Source organism: Parus major, chromosome 3, assembly GCF_001522545.3.
Source record: "Parus major isolate Abel chromosome 3, Parus_major1.1, whole genome shotgun sequence".
Lineage (NCBI taxonomy): Eukaryota > Metazoa > Chordata > Aves > Passeriformes > Paridae > Parus > Parus major.
Genome location: NC_031770.1, coordinates 22,060,314 through 22,080,862, shown reverse-complemented (window position 1 = coordinate 22,080,862; position 20,549 = coordinate 22,060,314). Strand labels below are relative to the sequence as shown.

General features: G+C 40.6%; 1 protein-coding gene across 1 annotated transcript in view; it reads right to left on the bottom strand.

The window, feature by feature from the left end:
• The window catches only part of KCNH1 (potassium voltage-gated channel subfamily H member 1), a 168,377-nt gene that overhangs the window by 94,793 nt on the left and 53,035 nt on the right, over window positions 1-20,549 (bottom strand). The window contains exon 7 of the mRNA XM_015620428.3: window positions 133-332. Coding sequence (XP_015475914.2) covers window positions 133-332 — 200 coding nt within the window. The remainder of the gene's footprint in view (window positions 1-132; window positions 333-20,549) is intronic.

The following is a 20,549-nucleotide window of genomic DNA, read 5'->3' as shown; positions in this document are numbered from 1 at the left end:
TAAGGGAAGCTGCTGCTTCCCTTAAAAATATTTAAAGAATATTTGTCTCCTTTACTAAGACAGTACCTCCTGTTTATTTTAATGGACTACTTTCAGGATGTGACTTCTTTCCTTGCAGTTTAATTTACTTACCTTTTCAGTATCTATTCCTCTGGACATTGACCAGGTGGAAACAATGTAATCCATCACACGTTCACTCAGTCCTTTAGGGACCTGGTAGAGCTTTAAAAAGTCCCGGACACTGTTCAGCATTTCATGGTATCTGTTGGTGTTAGCATACATTTGCTGAAATATGGTTGTCACATTACCAAAAATGGTGGCATACAGAAGGGCTGTGAAAAAGAAGAAAAAGCACAGAGAAAATACATGTTAAGGTGTGGTGATCATTTTGTGTTCCACTGGGCTTTAAAGACTGGAAATGGTAGGTCACAAAAATGCATGCAAATATCAGTGCTTTATTAGGAAGGCCTGATGAGCTCAAGCACTTCATAGGTCACCTTCAGCACTACAAACTGAGGACCATCACCTATTTTTGTGAGAGCATGTCCTGCATCACAGAGCTCCTAAAACACGACTGTTTGTCCATCAAACAATTCAGCAGTACCCAAAACCTTACAAAACCACAACAGAAGACAGAAGAATTTTAAGGGAAATACCTTGACAGCAAATACTTTAACTTTTCATCTCAGGTTTATAGCACCTGTGTTGAAATACTACCAGTGACAGATTTCCAGGCTTTAAGTGAATTATCCCAGTGGTAAGCTGAGTCATCGTTACCCACCTTGGTGTGACAACAACAATGCATCAAAGCAGAAGATGGAATATGTAATAAACAGCTACCATGGGTCAGTAATTTATAAACATAAGTTTAATAATACATAAAAACTCGCGTTACATTTTATATTCTTCAGGCAAAAGAACAGCAAGGGCTGAGGGAAGAGCTAGAGCCCTCAGAGGCAGACCTTTGCACAGGCCTCCTGACTTCACACAACACAGTTGTGAAGCCAGCTGGTTCATCAGGATGGGTTCAAGAATAAACACGAGGAAGAAAAAAAGGCAGTGTTTCCAAGCATGGAGAGAAGCAGATGAAAACACACGGGGCTTGAGAAGATCCATCTGCTGAAGCCCAAGACGGAACAGCAGGCTGGTGGCAGCCTCAGCAGCCAGGTTTGATAGCTTGCAGAGGCTGGGGCTGCGGCTCTTCCAGCCAATCCATCCCTGAATGAAATGGAGAGACAGGAAACCTCAAGGGAAGCTTTCCTATGTTGTGAATCAGGTCAGTGATACGTGACAGGTTGGCTGTAGAGGGAGAGGAACAGTCAGACTGCAGATGTGATGATAACCACCCGTTAAGTGCTCTGGCTTGCTGAGTAAGTTCTTCCTCTTCCTGTCCCCCAAAACAAGCACTGAATTGTAAGTATCTTATCTCTTCCACTCGAGATAAATCAATGAGAAGCCATATTTATAAAAAAATATATTTTGCCTTACTGAAGGCAAATTATTATTTTGCTGTTTATTTACTCCCTCACCAGCTATTAAAAAAGAAAAAAAAAATCTTCATCTCACTCCTTCCTTTGAGAATGCAGCTATTGATTCAGGTCAGTGTAATAGGCAGATATCCTTAAGCCAACTAAGATGCTCTAGGGTTCTGTGGCCAACAAAAACCTTTGATACTGTGCAAAACAAACTTATGGGACTGTCTGTGCCCTGATCATCATGAAATGTAATTTAACTTTAGGTTTGCTCAAGGCTTTTACACTGCTGATTTTCTGCAGAATTTCTTCTTGATGCTGCATTACTTTTCTTTTTATGAGCTTCTGTAGAGAATAGCTGTCTCTTTTTCCATTTACTCCTCTGTACAAACAGGTACAAAAATATGCAGAAAAAATGTGCACACTCAGTTTAAAGAAAAGTGGAGAGCATTAATACAGTGACCAAAACCATTTATTTTTCCTGTTTAACCTTAACTTGTGCCTGAACAAAACCGTATCATGCAGTTCGATGAGTAGTGAAGAATGGTAAAATGCTTTACAAAACAGATTTACCATAACAGCTCCTTAATCCATGAGTATTTTCGTATTAGAACAGCATTACCTATCCCTAAGTAAGTACTGGTTTGCTCTCTGTTACACAAATACAAACACGACCCTACAGGAGACTGCAGCAGCAGAAGGCAGCCAGCACAGCTCTGAAACCGGTGACAACTAAAGAGAGGGTGGCAAGCAGATTTTTTATCTGTAGCTTTCTTGACAACAGCACTTGTGTCCATACAACTCTCTTTGCTCTCTGGCAAACAAGTCTCTCAAGTGAGAGCTGGGGGATCACTGTCTTGGCACGTACAGCTCCATGCCAGCAAAGGTAAGATGGAGTCCCCACTCTTCCCCATCAATGTCCAGCTACATGAAGCTTAAAGAAAAAACAGAAGTTTGGTCATATATTTTAATTATTATGAAGCAAGCAATTTCCACTGCAAATTGCAGTTCCAGTATGACAATTATCTTGGCAAGAAAAATTATTCCTGCCTAGATTAATTTTTTTTTAATTCCCAAATTTACAATCCTTAATATATCATTAGCCAACCACTTTATTACTATTAAAGACACATTAAAGCCAAGGATTTTTGCAGCCCAATATTGGGTAGATTCATTAGCATATTAGACCTTGAACTCTTCTGCACAGAAGTAGCTGGCTGTGTGCCTTTCCTTCCTTTCAAAGGAATAATGAAATGAACCCACCGCAGCAGACTACAGCCCCAGACTGATTTCAGAAACACACATTCTACTAAAGGAAGAAAGTTAGGCCATTCATGATAGAGCAAAATCTCCAGTATTTCCTCTCCAGATCCCTCAGAAATTATATAGCCCTCACCCTCTGACATTAATGTTCTTTTCTGACAATAAAGAAAAAACAGGTTGTCCCCAACAATGTGGCTGCTCATTTACACTGTGGTCTGTGATACTCCATTTAAACCAGGGTTTAAATAACATCACAGATAGGACCATAGTAATTACAGTAGCAAATTACCCACAAGTGAATCATGAAGGTCAGACACAGGTTGCAAAGGTCACCAAATCATCTGCTACTTCTAGTGATGTAACAAGTAAGAATAGAGAAATAAATACAAGTCAGTGTAGGTTTCAGCTACCACAGTAAGTGATCTGGGGTCTTATTTTAGAATTATAAGAGGAAGGATTTCTATCTGTAAGAATGAGAGGTTTACAATTACCCAAATTACAGATGTAAGTGCTGCATTTGGTTCCTGAGATGAATCAACAGATTGATGATGGTTTGTTCAAAATGCACTCATCCAATATGTGCAGAAGAGCTACACAGCAACAAGTGAGACCAACATCAGCTAGTGAACAATCTCTTATATCTTGCCCCCAAGAATTGCAGTGCCTTCTGAAAATGAACTACCTTCATTTTTGCTGTCTGGAAAGCTGATTGAGAAAGTCTGTCTGTATGAAAATTCCACTTAACAACTAGAAAACCAAAATAAACCCTTTTTACATACTGCAATAACCTAAGTACTATTCAAAGAGCAAGCACCTGCATTTGCAAATAGTAGATGATTTAAATGTATAATTGCACTTCTGTTTCACCAACAAGTTCCTAGTATACAACAAATTATTCAGTTGAGAGAAAGCTGAAAACACAGCCTTGAAAATCTGTTGAACTGTATCACTTCTTACTGAATATGAAACACAACTGTAAATTAACCACAAAAACTGCATGTCTCAAAGGCATTTTTCAGATAACACATTGTGAGGTCACACAAAATTAACATTGATCAGATAAAAAGAAAAGCAATAATTAATTGTATGGATCATCTCATAATTACATGAGAAAATGACATTATTTTCAAATGTGCAATTAGAACAATGTAAGAGTTTATAATTGCTTGAGATTAGGAGTCTTGATTAGTGGTAATTATGCCTACTTATGGGTAGAGAGCATGCAGTTAAAAGAAAAACACTGAACTATTAAATACAATATGCAAGTAAATACCAAACTGAACAGGTATCTTAAAGAATTGTTTACAGACCTAGTTTTGATAGAATTGTTATTTGTAGTCTTGCAATCTGATACCAAAGCTTCTAAAGTGAGATGTACTTATCAATTATCTACACAACCTTCTGGAACAGTACAGACAGACCCAGAGCTGCTTAACTTGCTACTTCTTAGGAAGCTTTGTGTATTATAAAGTTTCCTATTTGTAATCTTTTATCTACCTTTTTTTTTTTTTTTTTTAAACTAACACAATGTATAAAGATGTAATTCCATTTAGCTAGTAAAGAATAAATGTAAAGAACTTAGCCAAAATCTAATGGGTCAATTAATTTTTTGCACTTCATGATTTTCTACAATATACATCCAGAACATTTTCACCTGTTAGAAAACAAATTACAATTGCTAATCTTAGCATGTACATAACTTCCTGAGTTTCACGACCTGGGAAAAAGATGTTTTTTTAAGTGAAAGTAAATTCCCAGAGGAGCTCTCCCCCATGCTGTCCAGTAACTGTTAAATCCTGCTCTTCCCACAGCTCTCTTTTCTCCTGGACTGAAACAATACACTGCTCCACCTCCCTCTTTCATTCCACCAGCTTCTAATTTGCACCTCCAAAGCAAGGCAGTAGCAATGGCAAAGATCAGAGAGCCGGCACACTACTGAGCAAGTCTGAAAATCAATTTAATGGCGAAGAGCAAAGCAGAAAGCCTGAGTAGGCCATGAGGGACATGCACATCAAACCGTGTGGCGCAAGCACTTGACTTCTAGTATGAAAGATGAGAGACCACAGGCAAATTTTATTAAACTCTTAGTTAAATTCTACTGCAAATCTCACTCTCATCATCACATCTGGTGAAATCAGTCTGCTGGCAGCAAAACTGGGACAGAGAAGGACAACAGTGGGCTCTGGCTACAATGGAAATGTCTCCCCTGCAGAAGGGTAGGACACCAGTGAGGACGCAATTGATAAAGGCTGAACAACAGAGCATCGACACATTTTTTTCATCTTCCCATCACCAAAAAAACCGAGAACTGCAGTGAAATGCACGTCAGAGACATAAACAAGGGAACAGCTGCTCTAAGAAGCCACTTAAGCAACTACGAAGGACTAGAGTAGTAGAAACATCTGTGCACCTTAAAATAGGCTGTCTGCAGAAAGGGAAGTTAAGAACAGCTATGGAACAAACACCACAAGCAGCTCCCACTGCTTCTCTCCCCACACCCTTTCCTAACTCTACAAAATAGAAGCAGCCTGCTACTACAGCAGCACAGCCATATCACCTCCTGTTATCTCATTGATTTGCAATGACTTACATTTTGCCAGTTTAAGACTTAATATGGAAGAACAGAGGCAAGTGCTGGTAAACTACCAAGCTTTCTAAAGATGCTGAAATCCAGCATCCTTTAGGATGCCTCAAAGCCTTTATTTATTTATTTTTTATTTTGATCTGGAAGCACCCACACAGCTGATAGGAGCAATTACAGGTGTTTTGGCTCACAAGCATCATGCACAGCACAACTCTGTAACAGGTTTTGCTTTTGCCTTTTTTTGGCCATTTTTGGGCTACGATAAACAGTGTGGAAAAACACACAGAGCAAAACTGATCAGAGTAGCAATCAGAGCTAGAGGACAAGCCAATAGAGCAAACTTCAGCATCAGTCCTGTTAGAAAGCTCTTCAACATAAACAGCTCTCTCCAAACTGACAGTGAAGGGCCAACACCATCCTGCTCTCTGTGAAAGGCTGCATCTTGGATCCAAGAGCTTGCTTATGAAAAAAAAGAGAGGAGGAAGCCTCCTGCCAATCCTTACAAAGGAAGAGTGGTGGCTATTCCTCCCTGGCCAAGGCTCCTACTTCTGTACAGCAGCACCTGATTAAATTAACACAGTCCCACTAATTAACACTGTAAAATCTGGATTTTGACAAACTGAGAAGTGTCCAAACAAGTAAAATGGCAAGAATCCTGGTTCACAAAACTCATCACTCATTTGTTTTGACAGCTAGAGCTTAATATTGTGTTTACCTTGAAAGGTGCCAACAGTCACCAGAGGGGGATTTAATGGCAGCCACAGACTCCATTGCAGCCAATATGCTTGCAGAAAAGCAGATTACTAAAGTAATCAGATGCACAACAAGTAAAAAGTAGCCTGTGAGGATTTAGATGTGTTCTTGGTGGCAAAATTAAGGAGTGAGAATCTGGTCATACGCTACCTTTCTGCTGTAAAAAGAGACCAACAGAAGACAACAGAAGCATAATGCTGAAAGGAATTAAAGAGCATCCTGGGTACAGTGAGACTTCAAGCTGACAGAATTTGAAATCCCTAACCAAGAGCATCTCTCACTTTCAGAGAAACAGGGTTGCACACTCTTACTCTATAAACAGCACCTGCAGACCAATGAGTTCACCTGGCTCTTCTTACTTAAATTACCTGAAGGCATCCATTTCTCTGCAAGGCCCAGCACTTCCACCAACTGGCGAGTGCCAATAGCAGTGCTTTACATCTAAAAGTGCATCATAAACCAGACAGGAAGATGTATGTTGTGCCTCAACTTACAGGTAAATTCTTAAACCTGACAAAAAGCTATGAGTAACTCCAAACACAGTAATACCTAATCATTAATTGAAATTAGGTCCTTAACCCTTGACAGGAAGAGGACTGTCCAAGAACTAGTATAGTTTAGTCAACGAGTCTACAGAAAAATCCTTGCACAATAAATTTATTTCAGTCAAAATATAACAACATGGGACAGCAAGATCAACAGGCAAGACTTGAAATGGGAAATGCCAGTGTGATAAATCAAAGGTAAGACTAGAGAAAAAGGAAGATTCTTGAAAGAAATCTCACAGAAAATGGCACTTTCCAGTCACTTCTCCAAATTTTATTCCCCACAAGATAGGTTTATCTCTGATAAGCTAAAACAAACGGCAAGAGAATGTACCAATTTACAGCAACTACAGTTCCTGTAAAGAGCAGCATATTTATCACAACATCTCCAGGAATGTCATAAGGGATTAGTCTAGAGCAACACTGAAGTACACATCTTCAAAACATGGAGCACCATCAAGACCTTGGCTGATGTGCCAATTCCATTACCAAGAGGAAACTAAGTGTACAAACAGATAACAGCTGGAAAAACGATCACTATTCCAAACATACCAGGGCAGACTCCCCAGTGGTACCAACACAGGATGAACTCAGCTCAATGCATTCACTAGCAGGTTTTACCACGATGAGAATTAGTAAAATGCCAAAACTGATTAAATCCTCTGCAATTTGTGAGAAAGGACACTCTTTTACTGTTTTGTAGAATTTTATGGACAATAAAATTTAAATTGCCTAGAAAATTGAAATGGATTTCCATTTCATTTCCCATCACTAATGAACAGATCACCATTTAAATGACGACTGAGCCATTTAAGGGCATAATTTTTCTTCTACAGTTTATATAGGGTAATGCATGGTCATTTTCAATTACTTGGTTAAAATTAAATCTCCAGATACTGCTTCTAGATTTTTACTCATTTGCACCAATATGAAAGCTTTTGCTTTCAAAGCTGTTTTATCTACGCTCAACTTAGCTCAAATGGTTTGCCCCAATTAAACATCAACTCTCCTCATTTTAAAATTTATTACTGAAATAGAACTACACCAACAAAAGAACAAAAACAAAAATCAAAAGCCACAATTAGGAAAAGTTCTTTTCATGTGAAGCTGCTTACATATGTAGCTTGTTAGCATTCCTCTGTTCACACTGTTTCCTCTGTGACTTGTATGATCCTTCCTACGAGGCCTTGCAGGAGGGAAATCAAAGGGACACTCATGGAGATCATCTGTTATCCAAACTTTTGGTCCTTTTCCTACATTACTGCTACACATTCAGCTGGGCTTTGCATTGCTGGCTCCAGCCTGTTCCAGCTGGCAACTATTTTGCAATAACCTATCCGTGGCTTTTGAGAGGTCAGGACTCAATCTGAATTTTGCACACCAAAACCACCATCCAGCACTTACACGTACTGATTTCTGGACAAAACTTGCCCCCATCACTGATGCAACACAAGAGTTTAATGGCTAAACTCTTGTTCAAGCAAGAAAAAGAATTCTTGTTGTTCAAGCAAAGTTCAAGCAAAGTTCTCCTGTCTGATTCCTTTCGGTCATTGCTCCAACCTCATTTAATTAAGGTATCTTACATTTGAGTATGGTATTCAGAGTAATTCTTTATTCCAATTGATAATTGGATTCAGGTGGCTTCTCTCTCCTCCCACCAGAGCACCCATGTGAGAAGTTCATAACTGGCTGCATTCCTTCCTGATCATGTTCAGATCTGAAACCACCAGTGAGACTACAAGGAGGAAGGACCCAAGGCTTCCCCTGAGACTGCAGTGATCTCACTTCTCATTAGGCTTAAAACCTCTACTCAGCTGTGTTTTAAATACTATTGCAAGGTGTGGGCATGTCTACCTGTGATGAAAGTTAAGGACACGGTTCAGAGAAACACCAAGACAATGCATTTCTCTTCGACCACTAACTTTCATCCAATGACTTACAAGTCAGAGACAGCTTCTGCCGTCTATGTAGCAGTACAGCACAGTCTTATTTTAGGCCTTCTCTTCTCTGAGAACAAATTAAAAAGTTAAATTTTAATGCCTATAAATTACCCCAACATAAAAGCAGAGTGGGATGGAGGTACTATGGCTCCATTGTGAAGAGAACCAGAGGTGGGTGGTAGAGTGCTGGCCTCAACCAGACAGCTGATGGAAAAATTGCATATCCCTTGTCTCACAGACTCCAGAGAGAAGACATTTCTTTGGATTAACTGTATTGTCCCCAAACCACAACCTAGTTAAACAAAACCCTGAAAACAACTGAAAGTGGGTAACTGGAAGCCTGTGTCTTCTGTAGCTCACCTGGTTTACACTCAGCAGGCCTTTCAAGCTGACTTTGCTCTCAGCAGTCACACTGTGAAACCAGCAGTGACCTCTGCAATGATCAGACACCAGAGAGGCTGTGCTATTCACCCAGGAGCTGCCAGGTCTGTTCAGGTGACAGACCAGCCAGCAAGAGCTAAGGGCATGGCTGCACCTGACAGGATTAATGGATACTGGACATAAGGACAACAATTAATTCTCAGCTCAGATCTCCTCTACTGTGAAATTAAGCCCCTAAAGCTATTGCACTTAACTGGACTATGCTGCACCTGTGTGCTTTGCCTCTCTGCAGCTCAGTCTGAAGCTTCTGATGCAACAAAACCTTGGTAAGCCACCCTGGGATGTTGTTACTTCAACAACCACAGCCAGACTGCAAGGTCTCATCATCGACCTGCCAATCCCCTCATGCACATGCACAACTTCTACTTCTGGGTGCAACAAGTACAAACAAGTTATGTGACTATATTCTACACAGGGTTTTCAAGCACCTCCCAAACAAACCTAAAGACAAAGTGGTCCAAAACCTCCCCTTTTCTGGTATCTGTAAATAGTTACAAAGACTTAATACTGTTCATAACACAAATAAGAATAATGAAGTTTGGAATTTAGTTGACTAAACCAATGAGGTCGGAGACAAAGATGACATTTACCAGTGAAGACTAATTTGGGGTGGTTAAAGAACAATTGTCACTGGAATGACTAGGTCTGAGTCATGCTCCTCCCACACACTAATCACAGGTGTGCTTGCAGACCAAAATCAATAGGTGCACACAGTATTTACAAGAATGTGACACGGGAATAACTCATAGACCGTGGCTTCTCAAGGGGGCCCTGCTTTACTGACGAGTGAAATGACAGGCTAGCAAAGACACAGATGGTTTATCAAAAAATAACTGGAACCACTGTTGCGTTTTTAATGACAAACCATGGATGACTGCATGTGAGAGGAATACTTGACTCTGGAGCAGTGAAGAGGGTTACAGCCTAACTTTCTGAAACAGGTATTCATTTCTGTTCCTATGGCTCCAGTCTTAAAAGTGCTTCTGTTCCAGGCTGAGTCTGCTATTTTATTAGAACTCAGCAGGACTAAAAGCCCCAGTAAACATGCATACAACTGAGAGTTCCATACCTCACTTCTAAAAAGAATTGTATTTATCATGATATTCAGGGGTAGATGCTATTGTGTAAGAGATACTGCCTAAATTCCTTTTAAAGTAAACATTACACAGAAATCATCTGACATCTAAAACCATTTTGTGCTTTGGTGAGTTTGTTGGCAAGTCACCACAAAATGCAAATATATTTGCACATAAACAAACATATATATACAGTCAGAAGTAAGGATGTATTATTACCCCACTGGGACCTTTTTAGAGAACTATTCTGCTTGTGCAGTGCCTGCCAGGCACACAGGAATGGTATTTGCAGATACTAATAAGCTGAAGCTGTCCAACAGAAAGTACAGAGGACTCTCAAAGGTAATGAAATATCTCTGTCAGTAGTTTGCAGCTACAAACCTCATCCAGCAGTTAGGCACACAAAGCTTTTCCTTGCTTAGGGAAGAACAATTGAGAAAATTATACTTCAAGTATAATCCCCTGCAGTCACTGACCATCTGGGATACAACAGGCCTATGTTTCAATCATCAAAGCAGGAGCAGAGACCTGAATTCAGGTCTTCCATTCTTTCTGAAGAGTTCCTCCACCTAAAGGTGACTGAGTATTTTGAATCAAAGAGAAAGGAAAGGAAATGAAAGGGAAGAGTTTTTACTAGTAGTACTGTTCCAATCTCCATAAATACAGCAGGGATGTGTTCACAGTATTTCCATATCCTTGGAGTCTTTGAACCATGAAATAATGGATTAGAATGGAGGAGGCAGATATCTCAACATAAACACAGACTTCTCTGCTCTCACCTCTCCACAGAGTAATGTGTTTTCTGGCAGACTTGCTCAGAGAAGTTTTACTTGACCAGCCACAGCAGATGGAGAACATCTACTATCACTCCCAAAAGATCCTAGGAAAAGTAATTTCTGAGATTCGTTGAAGTGATTTCACATAGGTGCATGAGCAAAGTCTTAGGAATCACAAGGAAATAAGGCAGTTGTACCAACTGGTGAAAGTAACCAAAATCCCAGCATAAGTAAACCCTAGCACATCATCAGGAGTCAAACCTCAGAGTAAACTTTTCATCACAGTGACATGGGGTACACAACATAAGAGCAATGGCTCCTCCTGAATTTAAATCCTGATCTTTGGATTCCAAAAGGAAAGGTCCCCCCAGATGCCCACTGTCTGCTGACACATCACTGGATGTAGCTTAACCCTGCAGCAGTGCTATGGCAGTCACTGGTCACATTCCCTGAGAATTCTTACAGATCAGGGATAACTTTCACAACATCAGAGGACTTCCAGAAGAGTTTCTGCAGTTGTCACAAGTCTTTTCCTTGTTTAAGCACTGAAGAACTTGCCTTCTGTAATTCAATTATCTGCCAAGTACAGAATCACCTAAGTAGCATGTTAAATCTTCCAGATATTAAATTATTCCTTCCCACTGATGGAGGCAACAAGAAAATCTTACAGCTCATTGGAGACGAATAGTAGGATTTGGGCAAACAATTGTGGCAAATATAGTCCATGTCATTTACAGGCATTGACGTTGTCTAAGGATAAAGAAGTAAAAAAGTAGGAACTTATTTTTGCACCTAAACTGTATAACAACCTGCATGCTCACCTTTTGAAAGCTATGTGAAGAACTGTTTGTAAGCTGTGTGTGCTACCATGAATATTCATTTACTGGTCTTCAGCACAAGGCAAGGATAGAATGCTTTTCAACAGCTTGAATTTTTGATATTGCATAGTTACTCCTGGCTGACAGATATTAATGATTCTTGACAGAATGCTTATCTTTGAGCTCTTGCTGTAATCAATCAGCACAAGAGCAGCAGGCTATTAAAATATTTTTCTGTCAAGCTCTCTTGACATGCTTTGAATGGTACACAGCCTCAACGTTGGGTTTGGATTTTTTTTGTGTGTGTGTTTTGTTCATTGAATTTGTGTTTTGTTTCCAGTTGTTTTTTGGCAGCTTTTGTTGTTGTTGTTTTGGATTGGCTTTTTAATAAGAGAATCTACCTGAAACCACACAGCTGGACTTCCTTTATCAGCACCTCTTGAAGTTGTCCTTAAATATCAGCCCTGATGTTGAGCATTTAGAATCCAATCACCACGGTTTCAGCTCCTTCTGACAAATGTCCCTCTGTCTTCTTTCTATCCTGCCTTTCTCCATCTACACATGCATACACACTCTTATTTAAAACAATTTATCCCTGTCAGACTCTTGTCATCTACCTGGCCCATAATTACTCTTCTTGCCTCCTTCCAGAAGTTCTAGCCTCCTGTGTTCTCTCACTTCTTCCAATTTTCTATTCAATACCCTGTCTTCCTCCAGCCCTTCACAAACCTGTCATGGGAGCAGTGATTTAGCAGTCTCTTTGCATCACAAAGCCTGTAAAATTTAAATCAACAGCTTAGCAAGCCCATCAAAGAGGCTGACAGACCTTCTTGGCCTCAATAGAGAAGCCTAATGACTAGGAGGGAATCAAAGTTAAATTAGATGGTCAGGAGAACTGGGACTCTTCAGAGATCAGAGGAGGGAAGCAGGGAAAGGACAGGGATACAAACCTAAATATGTAAGCATGGGGTGAAAGAGCAGAAAAGGAATGCAGATGAGGTTAGGAACACAGAACACAAAGGAGCAGCTGATAACTGAACTCATGAAAGAAACAGAGAGTTTAAATGTCCAGTTTTCTGCAAAGGCTTGGCTTTACTGATACCAATACCGTCCAAGATGAAAAGACACTTCAGTGGCATTGCAGAGGGAGGGAACAGATACACAAAAGCATGGTGTGTACAGAGCACAGTGAAAGCCACTCTGCACTAGTAAAATGTGAAGAATTAAGAGTGGCAAGACAGGCAAAGCAGAGACCAGGAGCAGTTTGTATACAGCCACAGAGGAGTGTGTGACAGAGCTGGGAACTCAGCCCAAACCTGCCAGCTCAGGGCCTCTCCCCTGTCCACCACCCCACACTGTCAGCACTGAAGAGACAAGCAACAGGGTTTTTTCTTGATTTGCTCTTCGCCCATCAGCTTATTTCCTTTGCAGGTCATAACACCTGTTTGCCGTATCCAGAACCTTCTGCAAATTCAGGAGACCTCTGCAAATTCAAGCAACAAGCACTTATCTCTCTGAATGTTTGGTAAACAAATTCTAGAAGAAAAGCACTGTCCCTATCTGAACCTCCATTAATCCAGTAAAAAGAAATCATGCCAAAAGCCTGCTTAATGAAGAAACAGTTTGAGTTAGGATCATGTTCACCAAGATCTGTACGTGAAATGTAGCAGTAGAAGGCTGAGCTGTGGTTTACACACATCCCTAAAAACTTTGTTTGAAGAGCGTGTGAACATCATGACTGCCATGCAAGCCACTTTAGACTGAGCAAGTCAGACCAAAATAACACAGTACCAGTGATAACAAATAGTCCAGTGACAATGTTGTCTTTGCTAGAAGCTAATGAATATAAATTCATCCATTTTATATCTTAAAGCAAATACTCTATGATTTTTATTTGCTTTTCTCCTTTATTTCAATGATGAAAGCTTAGGGAATAAGCTAGAAAGATGAAAAAATAAACACTTTAGAAGAATAAGCCAAGGAACACTAGACAACAAATCCAGAGAGACTATTGCAAAGGACACTGAAGAGGAGAAAAACATTGGGTCCTGACAATATCCTTCATACAAAGCCTAAATAAACAAGTTGACACAAGCAAGGTGTGAAAGAGAGGGATTAAGTCCTTTGTGTTAATCTGCAAACTCACAGAAAAAAGCTTCAAGAGCTTCTGCATGGCCACAAGTCTCTTTAGAGCAATTTCACTTGCCCAAGTTCTTATCGTGTGCCAAGACAGCATCCATCCCATCCATACAGAGACCACTTCTCTGCAGCTGGAAGGAGAGGAGACAGCTGTTCTTCTGAGCATGCTGCCAACATTTTGCATGTTGAACCCCTTTTCCTCCCCATCTCTGTGGATCTATCCCATTTGCCATTATTTTTCCATCAGTGACAAGCCTGAGGTGTTAAATCCTGAACAGTTCTAAAGGCTACATTACATCCATGTGGTTTGAGAAGGGCACAGGAAAGAGGGAAATTGCTCAGAAAACCATTTTTGAGTGGAATCACTATGAGGATACCCAAAATAGAATACACTGTGTTTTCATATTCTTAATCCAAATGCGGGAGGGGAAAAACACACATGTATCACACAAAAGGCAGAAGATTCTTAAGGGAAGTATTTTTTACTTCACCTCACACATTAACACTATGTTTTCCCTTCCAGATTATGACCACTGGGATCTGAAAATTTCCAGCATTTAATGGCCAGTCCTGACTCCCTCTGCTGGTACTTCATACGGTCTCCTCTTCCTCAGCCTTAGAATAGAAGCAATGTCCTTTCAGCAGCTCCAACAGTAGTGCATAGTGGGAAAGTCTTGTCACAGCAGTTTCATTAAGATGTATAAATATTTCATTAAGACTTAAAAAATACTTTGGAATCTTTGAGGGTTCATTATCACAGTTTTTAGCTTTCCTGTATTATGCTGCCCTTGTATTTGCTGTCTAGTACATTTAGACTTCCAGCTAGACTAAAGTTAGAACAGAATTAAGTAGTAACAAACACAAAACCTTTCCTTGCCTTAATGCATGGTTTCACAGTTCATGCAAAAAGGACAACTGGTAATAAAAGTCTTAAACCCTATTTATCAACACTGCAATAAGAATGAAGCACAGAGAAAGCTTTAAATACTAGAAGTTACAAGCTGGCAGTGTGGGAGCTCATTAAAAAAAGCACTGCACAAGAATGCTCAAGGCAAATGCCATTCAAACTTTTTCAACTCTCAAGTTATTTAATCGTCATAGCAATCACAAGGGATAAGGCATTGTTTAAAGGAACTGGCTTCTGTAGGCTGTTCAGTCTTCTGGAAAGGTATTTATTCATTGTAAATGTGCCACCAATTTAAAATGCTCCTCAGTTCTGAAAAGCAATCTTTCTGACCTGAGGCTTGATACCTCAAGTTTCAGAGTACCCTCAGCTGAAACAATCCAAACAATGTGGGGCTTCTGAATGCCCCAAAAGGCCACAGCTGTAAAACAGGGGCAAACTGAAATATTCTGCAAGTAAAAATACTAGTTTTACACACATACAAAGCAAAATTCATCATTCTATGTGTGTTTATCACCAATTTCAGTAAGCCAGCATTAAGACAACATAATTTCTGCATTAGTATTTTGTACTCATTCCCTGAGCATTAAAAACTCTGGTACCAGGGCAGTATCAGGAAAATCTGCTTCCATATAATATACATTTGCATGGAACTGCCCAGTTTCCCTTTTCATTGCATTTGCAGTCTCTTAGACTGTTCTGACTGGATGAAAGCATGCTAAAAAAGCAGCATGGAAATTATTACAATTGCTACAAAGCTGTGGACAAGCCAGTCTGAGACATCTGCCTACTTACTCAAATTTAAAAGAACTGAGTTATTCTGGATAAGGTGTAGCAGCATCAATAATGTGTTGGCACACAACTCCCTCCACCACAGTAACAGTCTTTTCTTGCTGAACATTTCATTTCTACACTGTCTTCTGTCAGGTAACAATTCATACCAGAGACCCACTTCTCTCCTTGCTTTCAGGAAAACTACAACCTGGCCCAGCCCTCCCAGCTGTATGTTTAGTGAACTGCTGTGTTTTAGTTTAATCCAGCACAATGTCCATAAGCATCCCACAAAGTGCATACATACACCAAAAGGCAAATTAACACAAACAGGTGCCATAGGTTCTCTCCCACCACCTTGGAGAACAGTTACACTTGGAAGAACTTCCAGAGAACCACACTATAGAAGCTGATCAATGACATTAAATTTTTTACCAGAGGGTTTTAACAAGTTTAAAATTAAAGGGTAAAAAACTGAGTACGGTGTTGGTGCTGACACTTGTGTTGGTATCACACACTCAGTACTCAATGCTGCCAACACAAACCAGCATGTCTCAGAAGAACCCCAGCTGAGGGAGAGCTTGAAGACAAATGATTTAACAGCTGCTGTCTGAGACAAGAGTTTAATTAACATAATCAAAGCCATTATTAGGTTAATCACCAATTAGCATCACCAATTAACTCACTTATGGCCAGCCCCCAATATCTAAAAATCAGTGCCTAAAATGAAGCACACACAGCACTCTGTGGTATCACACTGGACTACAAAGCAACACAGCAGAGGAGAATTTACTCCCCAAAAGAAGACACCAAGGAGGATGCTTTTAAGGATCTCAGCAAACAAAACAATATAAAAAGCCACAACTTTCATAATAAAAAGCAAAAAGTCACATTTGGCTGAAAACCAGGCATGCTAAAAAGCACCTGTGCACAGCAGCACAGCTTGGGCAAGGTCAAGCACAGAACCCCAATGCAGAAAACCACACCTGTGCTGTTTGAGGCAAGCTTACAAAGCTTACACAGCTACCCAAGACCAGGCTAGCTAATGCAGTAGGTACATACTATCCACTGACTAAAAGTTCAATCTGTCCATCACCCGTCACCTTCCCAGGTGCTCCTAAGCTTCCCATATGCCCTGGGCTCCAGCAGCACCATTTCTTCACCAGATGATACTGCTGCCACAGTTGGGGGCCAGCCCAGGCTGCTTCTTCCAGTGATTGCTTCCCCACAGCATGTGGTTGGTTGGGCTGGGCTGTGGGCACTGGCAGCTAAAGGGTGCCTACAGGTCCTAGCTAGGTGCTAGCTTGTCCTCAGAGCAGTGACTTTCAGGACCTACACGTGGCCATCTTTTTCCATGATTCATTCTCTTGGGTTACATCCAGAGAAGGCAATACATATAATTTTCATGTCTATTCAGCACTTCTACTGACATTAAACTATGCATATGGCTATCTCAATAACTGCATAATCTTGTGTGTCTTTCAAATTCAACACTTTCCAATAGGTCACTATTAAGTGTCCTTACATTGTTGGTATCTTCCTTGAAAGAAGACTTGGGTTTTTTCTAAGAATCCTCTTCTATGAGTATTCTCTTGCTGCAAAATTTCAATATTCGGCCCTGCTGTTCTTATATACCTGCTCTGAAGATCAAAATATAATTTTTAAAAATGGATAAACACCACCCTTGCTCTTAGAAATGGCTGACCTTGATTATCTTGAGTTGAAAATGGAAAGATTTAGAAAGTTACAAACATGAGTCAAATGGAAAATAGAGAGAAAATGTGTAGACAACCCTAATTATAGATGTTGTTACATTTTGTTGTAATGCCATCATGATGACAGCAGACAGATAATAGCAGTAAAATCATAAATAGTAGGAAGGACTCAGAACATAAGGAATAACACAAAGCACATCATCAGCCTGTGGAATGAAAAAAGCCATCAGTAAAAGAACCTCTTTGTTTTTGGGGTGTGTTTGTTTGCCCATTCTAATGAGAAGACACGGGCTCAATCAAGCTGTTTTGACCATGATCATAAAATCATGTTTCCAACCTCAAAATTGAGGTTGGAAATGACCTAAAGATCATCAAGTCCAACTGCCACTCCTGCACTGCCACGTTCACCACTAAACCATTCCCCAAGTGCCACATCTACATGTTTTAAATACCTCCAGGATTGTGACTCCACCACTTCCCTGGGCACTCTATTCCAATGCCTGACCACCCTTTCCATGAAAAAACTTTTACTAATATCCAATCTAAACCTTCTTTGATGCAACCTCCTCTCATCCTGTCACTAGTCACCTGGCAGAAGACACTGATCTCCACCTGGCTACAGCCTCCTTTCAGGCAGCTGTAGAGAGCAATAAGGTCTCCCTGAGCCTCCTTTTCTCCTGATTAAGCTCTCCCAGTTCCCTCAGCTGCTCCTCATCAGTCCTGTGCTCCAGACCCTCCACCAGCTCTGTTGCCCTTCTCTGGACTCACTCCAGCACCTCAATGTCTTTCTTGTAGTGAGGGGCCCAGAACTGAGCACAGGATTTGAGGTACAGCCTCACCAGTGCCAAGTACAGGGATATTAACATTTCCCTGATCCTGCTGGCCATACAATTTCTGATAAATAGTTATAGCTGTTACACTCTGTTTGCTTATCTGAGTGTGATTTTTCAAGTCCACAGTTTGAATTACAGCACACCCAGTGTATTTGCTACACAGAAATAGCACAGAGATCACACACAAGGCATACAGAAGCACAGTATGGTTTTGTTGTTGCACAGATATCAGCACTAACCTTATCTGTTGATAGTGGCAGAGAGTACATATCTGCAAAGCGCAGCTCCTACCTGACAGGACCAGAAATATTAGTGCCAGCATTGAAAGTGCAGTTGTTTCCACAAATAACTATGGGGTTTAAGATGGTAGAATTAGCCTGTGCTGCTAGGCTTCTCTATTTTAGTTTTTAATTCTCATTTTAACTTTTACAGTTCATCTACATTTTCTCTATTAAACATTCTGCTTAAGTGCCATTGACATACAGGTATGTACACCCCTAACTTGAAAAACCATATACTCTTATGCCTTTCTTGTCTCCTGCTGTCTAAGGTCAGAGTTTTCCAGTGGGTCACCAACACAGATAGTTATAAATCTTAATACCAGGTTCATTATTTTTTATAAGTGTGATAATAATAAATATATCTATTATAAATCTATTATAAATAATAAAATATTTATAAATCTATTCTACCTCAGAGGTGTAGCAACAAAGTCAGGTTTGCTGTGTACCAAGTGGGGAAAATCTGAAGCTAAACCACAAATTATCAAGCACCCATGAAAAACACTCATCACAAAAGTTGATATGACAGCACACAAAACAGTCTCTAGTTCTTCCAACACGCAATTTTTTGCTTGAACATTGAAAATTGGCACAATTTTGGCATTTGCAAGCAGAGATTCTGAGTCAAGTTCGGAAGAAATCCAACCTTTTAATGAAAGGTGTTTTACCTTCCTTGATTGCAAAAGCTCTTGAAACACTGGCAGTTCTCATGGAGCCAAGTCTTTGCAGCTCTTCCCAGAACACTTCAGGAATGGCATGGCTGGAGTCAGGAGAGGAGAAATTGACACAGAACTAAAATCTGATCCTTGGGGTACACAGGTTTTGTGGACTGTGTGTTATTTTCTTCAGCTGGAACATTTCCATGCTGCCCTCCCTCTCGTAGGGGACCTGACCATTCAGCACTGGGGCACCAAGGAGCAGCTTGCTTCCCCTCCCCTCCCTGGACACAGGCTCAGCAGAGATTGGGAGGAAATTTCATGTTTCTCAGCTGTAACTACCCTAAATGCTCTTTTTTCACTTTAGATGAATCTACAGCCTGTTGAACCGCGAGAAGCAAGAAATCCTGTGGCATTTAAAATGAACAACAACCAATGGGTATTTTAAAGAGCAGGTTGTTTGGGAAAGCAGCCCTGCTTTACAGGAGTGTTCCTGGTTCACCAGGCAGCCAGCAACCGATGGCAAAGTCCTCCAAAACTGCTAAAACAGAAGTAGTGCTCTGTAGCTACTGAAGGACAAACTTTCCCATTAGCAACCAGCGGGAAATTTGGCTGCGTGGCCTCAGGCGAACATTACTGTGTATCAACCATTTTGTGCATCACTGCACAGAAAATGGTACAAAATCAGCTACTCTTCTCTTAAACGTATAAAGCAGTATTCTCTAGCAGGTTAAGGTTAGAGACAGCAACTGAAGGAGGAAAAAGCAACACTAGCAGCACACACACATGCACAAACATAGCAGTCTCAGATTCGAGTTCTTTCTTTTCTTCAACCCGTATTGCCTTCTTCTGGGAAGCAGGTTGTTTTGCTGCCCATTTACCCAAAATTATTCAAACTCTTCAGCCATCTCCAGTGTTACCTTAAAGCATGGGCCTACAGGTCCGGTCCCCAACCCCTGACAATAACCAACATCAAAAGCTTACAAGAAATATTTATCATTCACATGAAGCTGGTTTCCCAGAATTCTTCCCTACTGCTCTCCCCTTCCAATACTGTCTCATATTTAATCTCTGGGGAGTGTGTACAGCCATGATGTTGCTTACAGAACAGCTGTAGGAAGGAGAAAATGTAACTGCTGCCACAAGGGCAGTATTTGTGTCATCAACACATATTCAACATTCACACCTTTTGCGCAGAGTGTGCTAGGCTAGAAAGTTAGCTCTGTTCCTGACCAGTTCTACCACAGCTAGTCCCCCAAAGCAAGAGAAGACAAGCTTCGCAGCAGACTGCTGTCCTTCCCAACTGAAGGCAAGCAGCTTGAAAAATGTGGTTGGCCTCAGGCAGCTACCTTCCTCAGTTTTTGTATGTCTTATCTATCCCAGTATTTCACTGTTGAACTGCCCATTTCATTGTGCTTTGGAACTCCATGTACTGAACCATTCATACCTTTTTGGATATAGCTGCCTGCTGTATCATATTTTCCATTTCAACCCAAACTGGCAATGACTCAGAGCATTTTCTTCTGTCTGGCTGCCCAATGATACAACACAATGGTCCCATACAACAGTAGTCTTCCCTCCA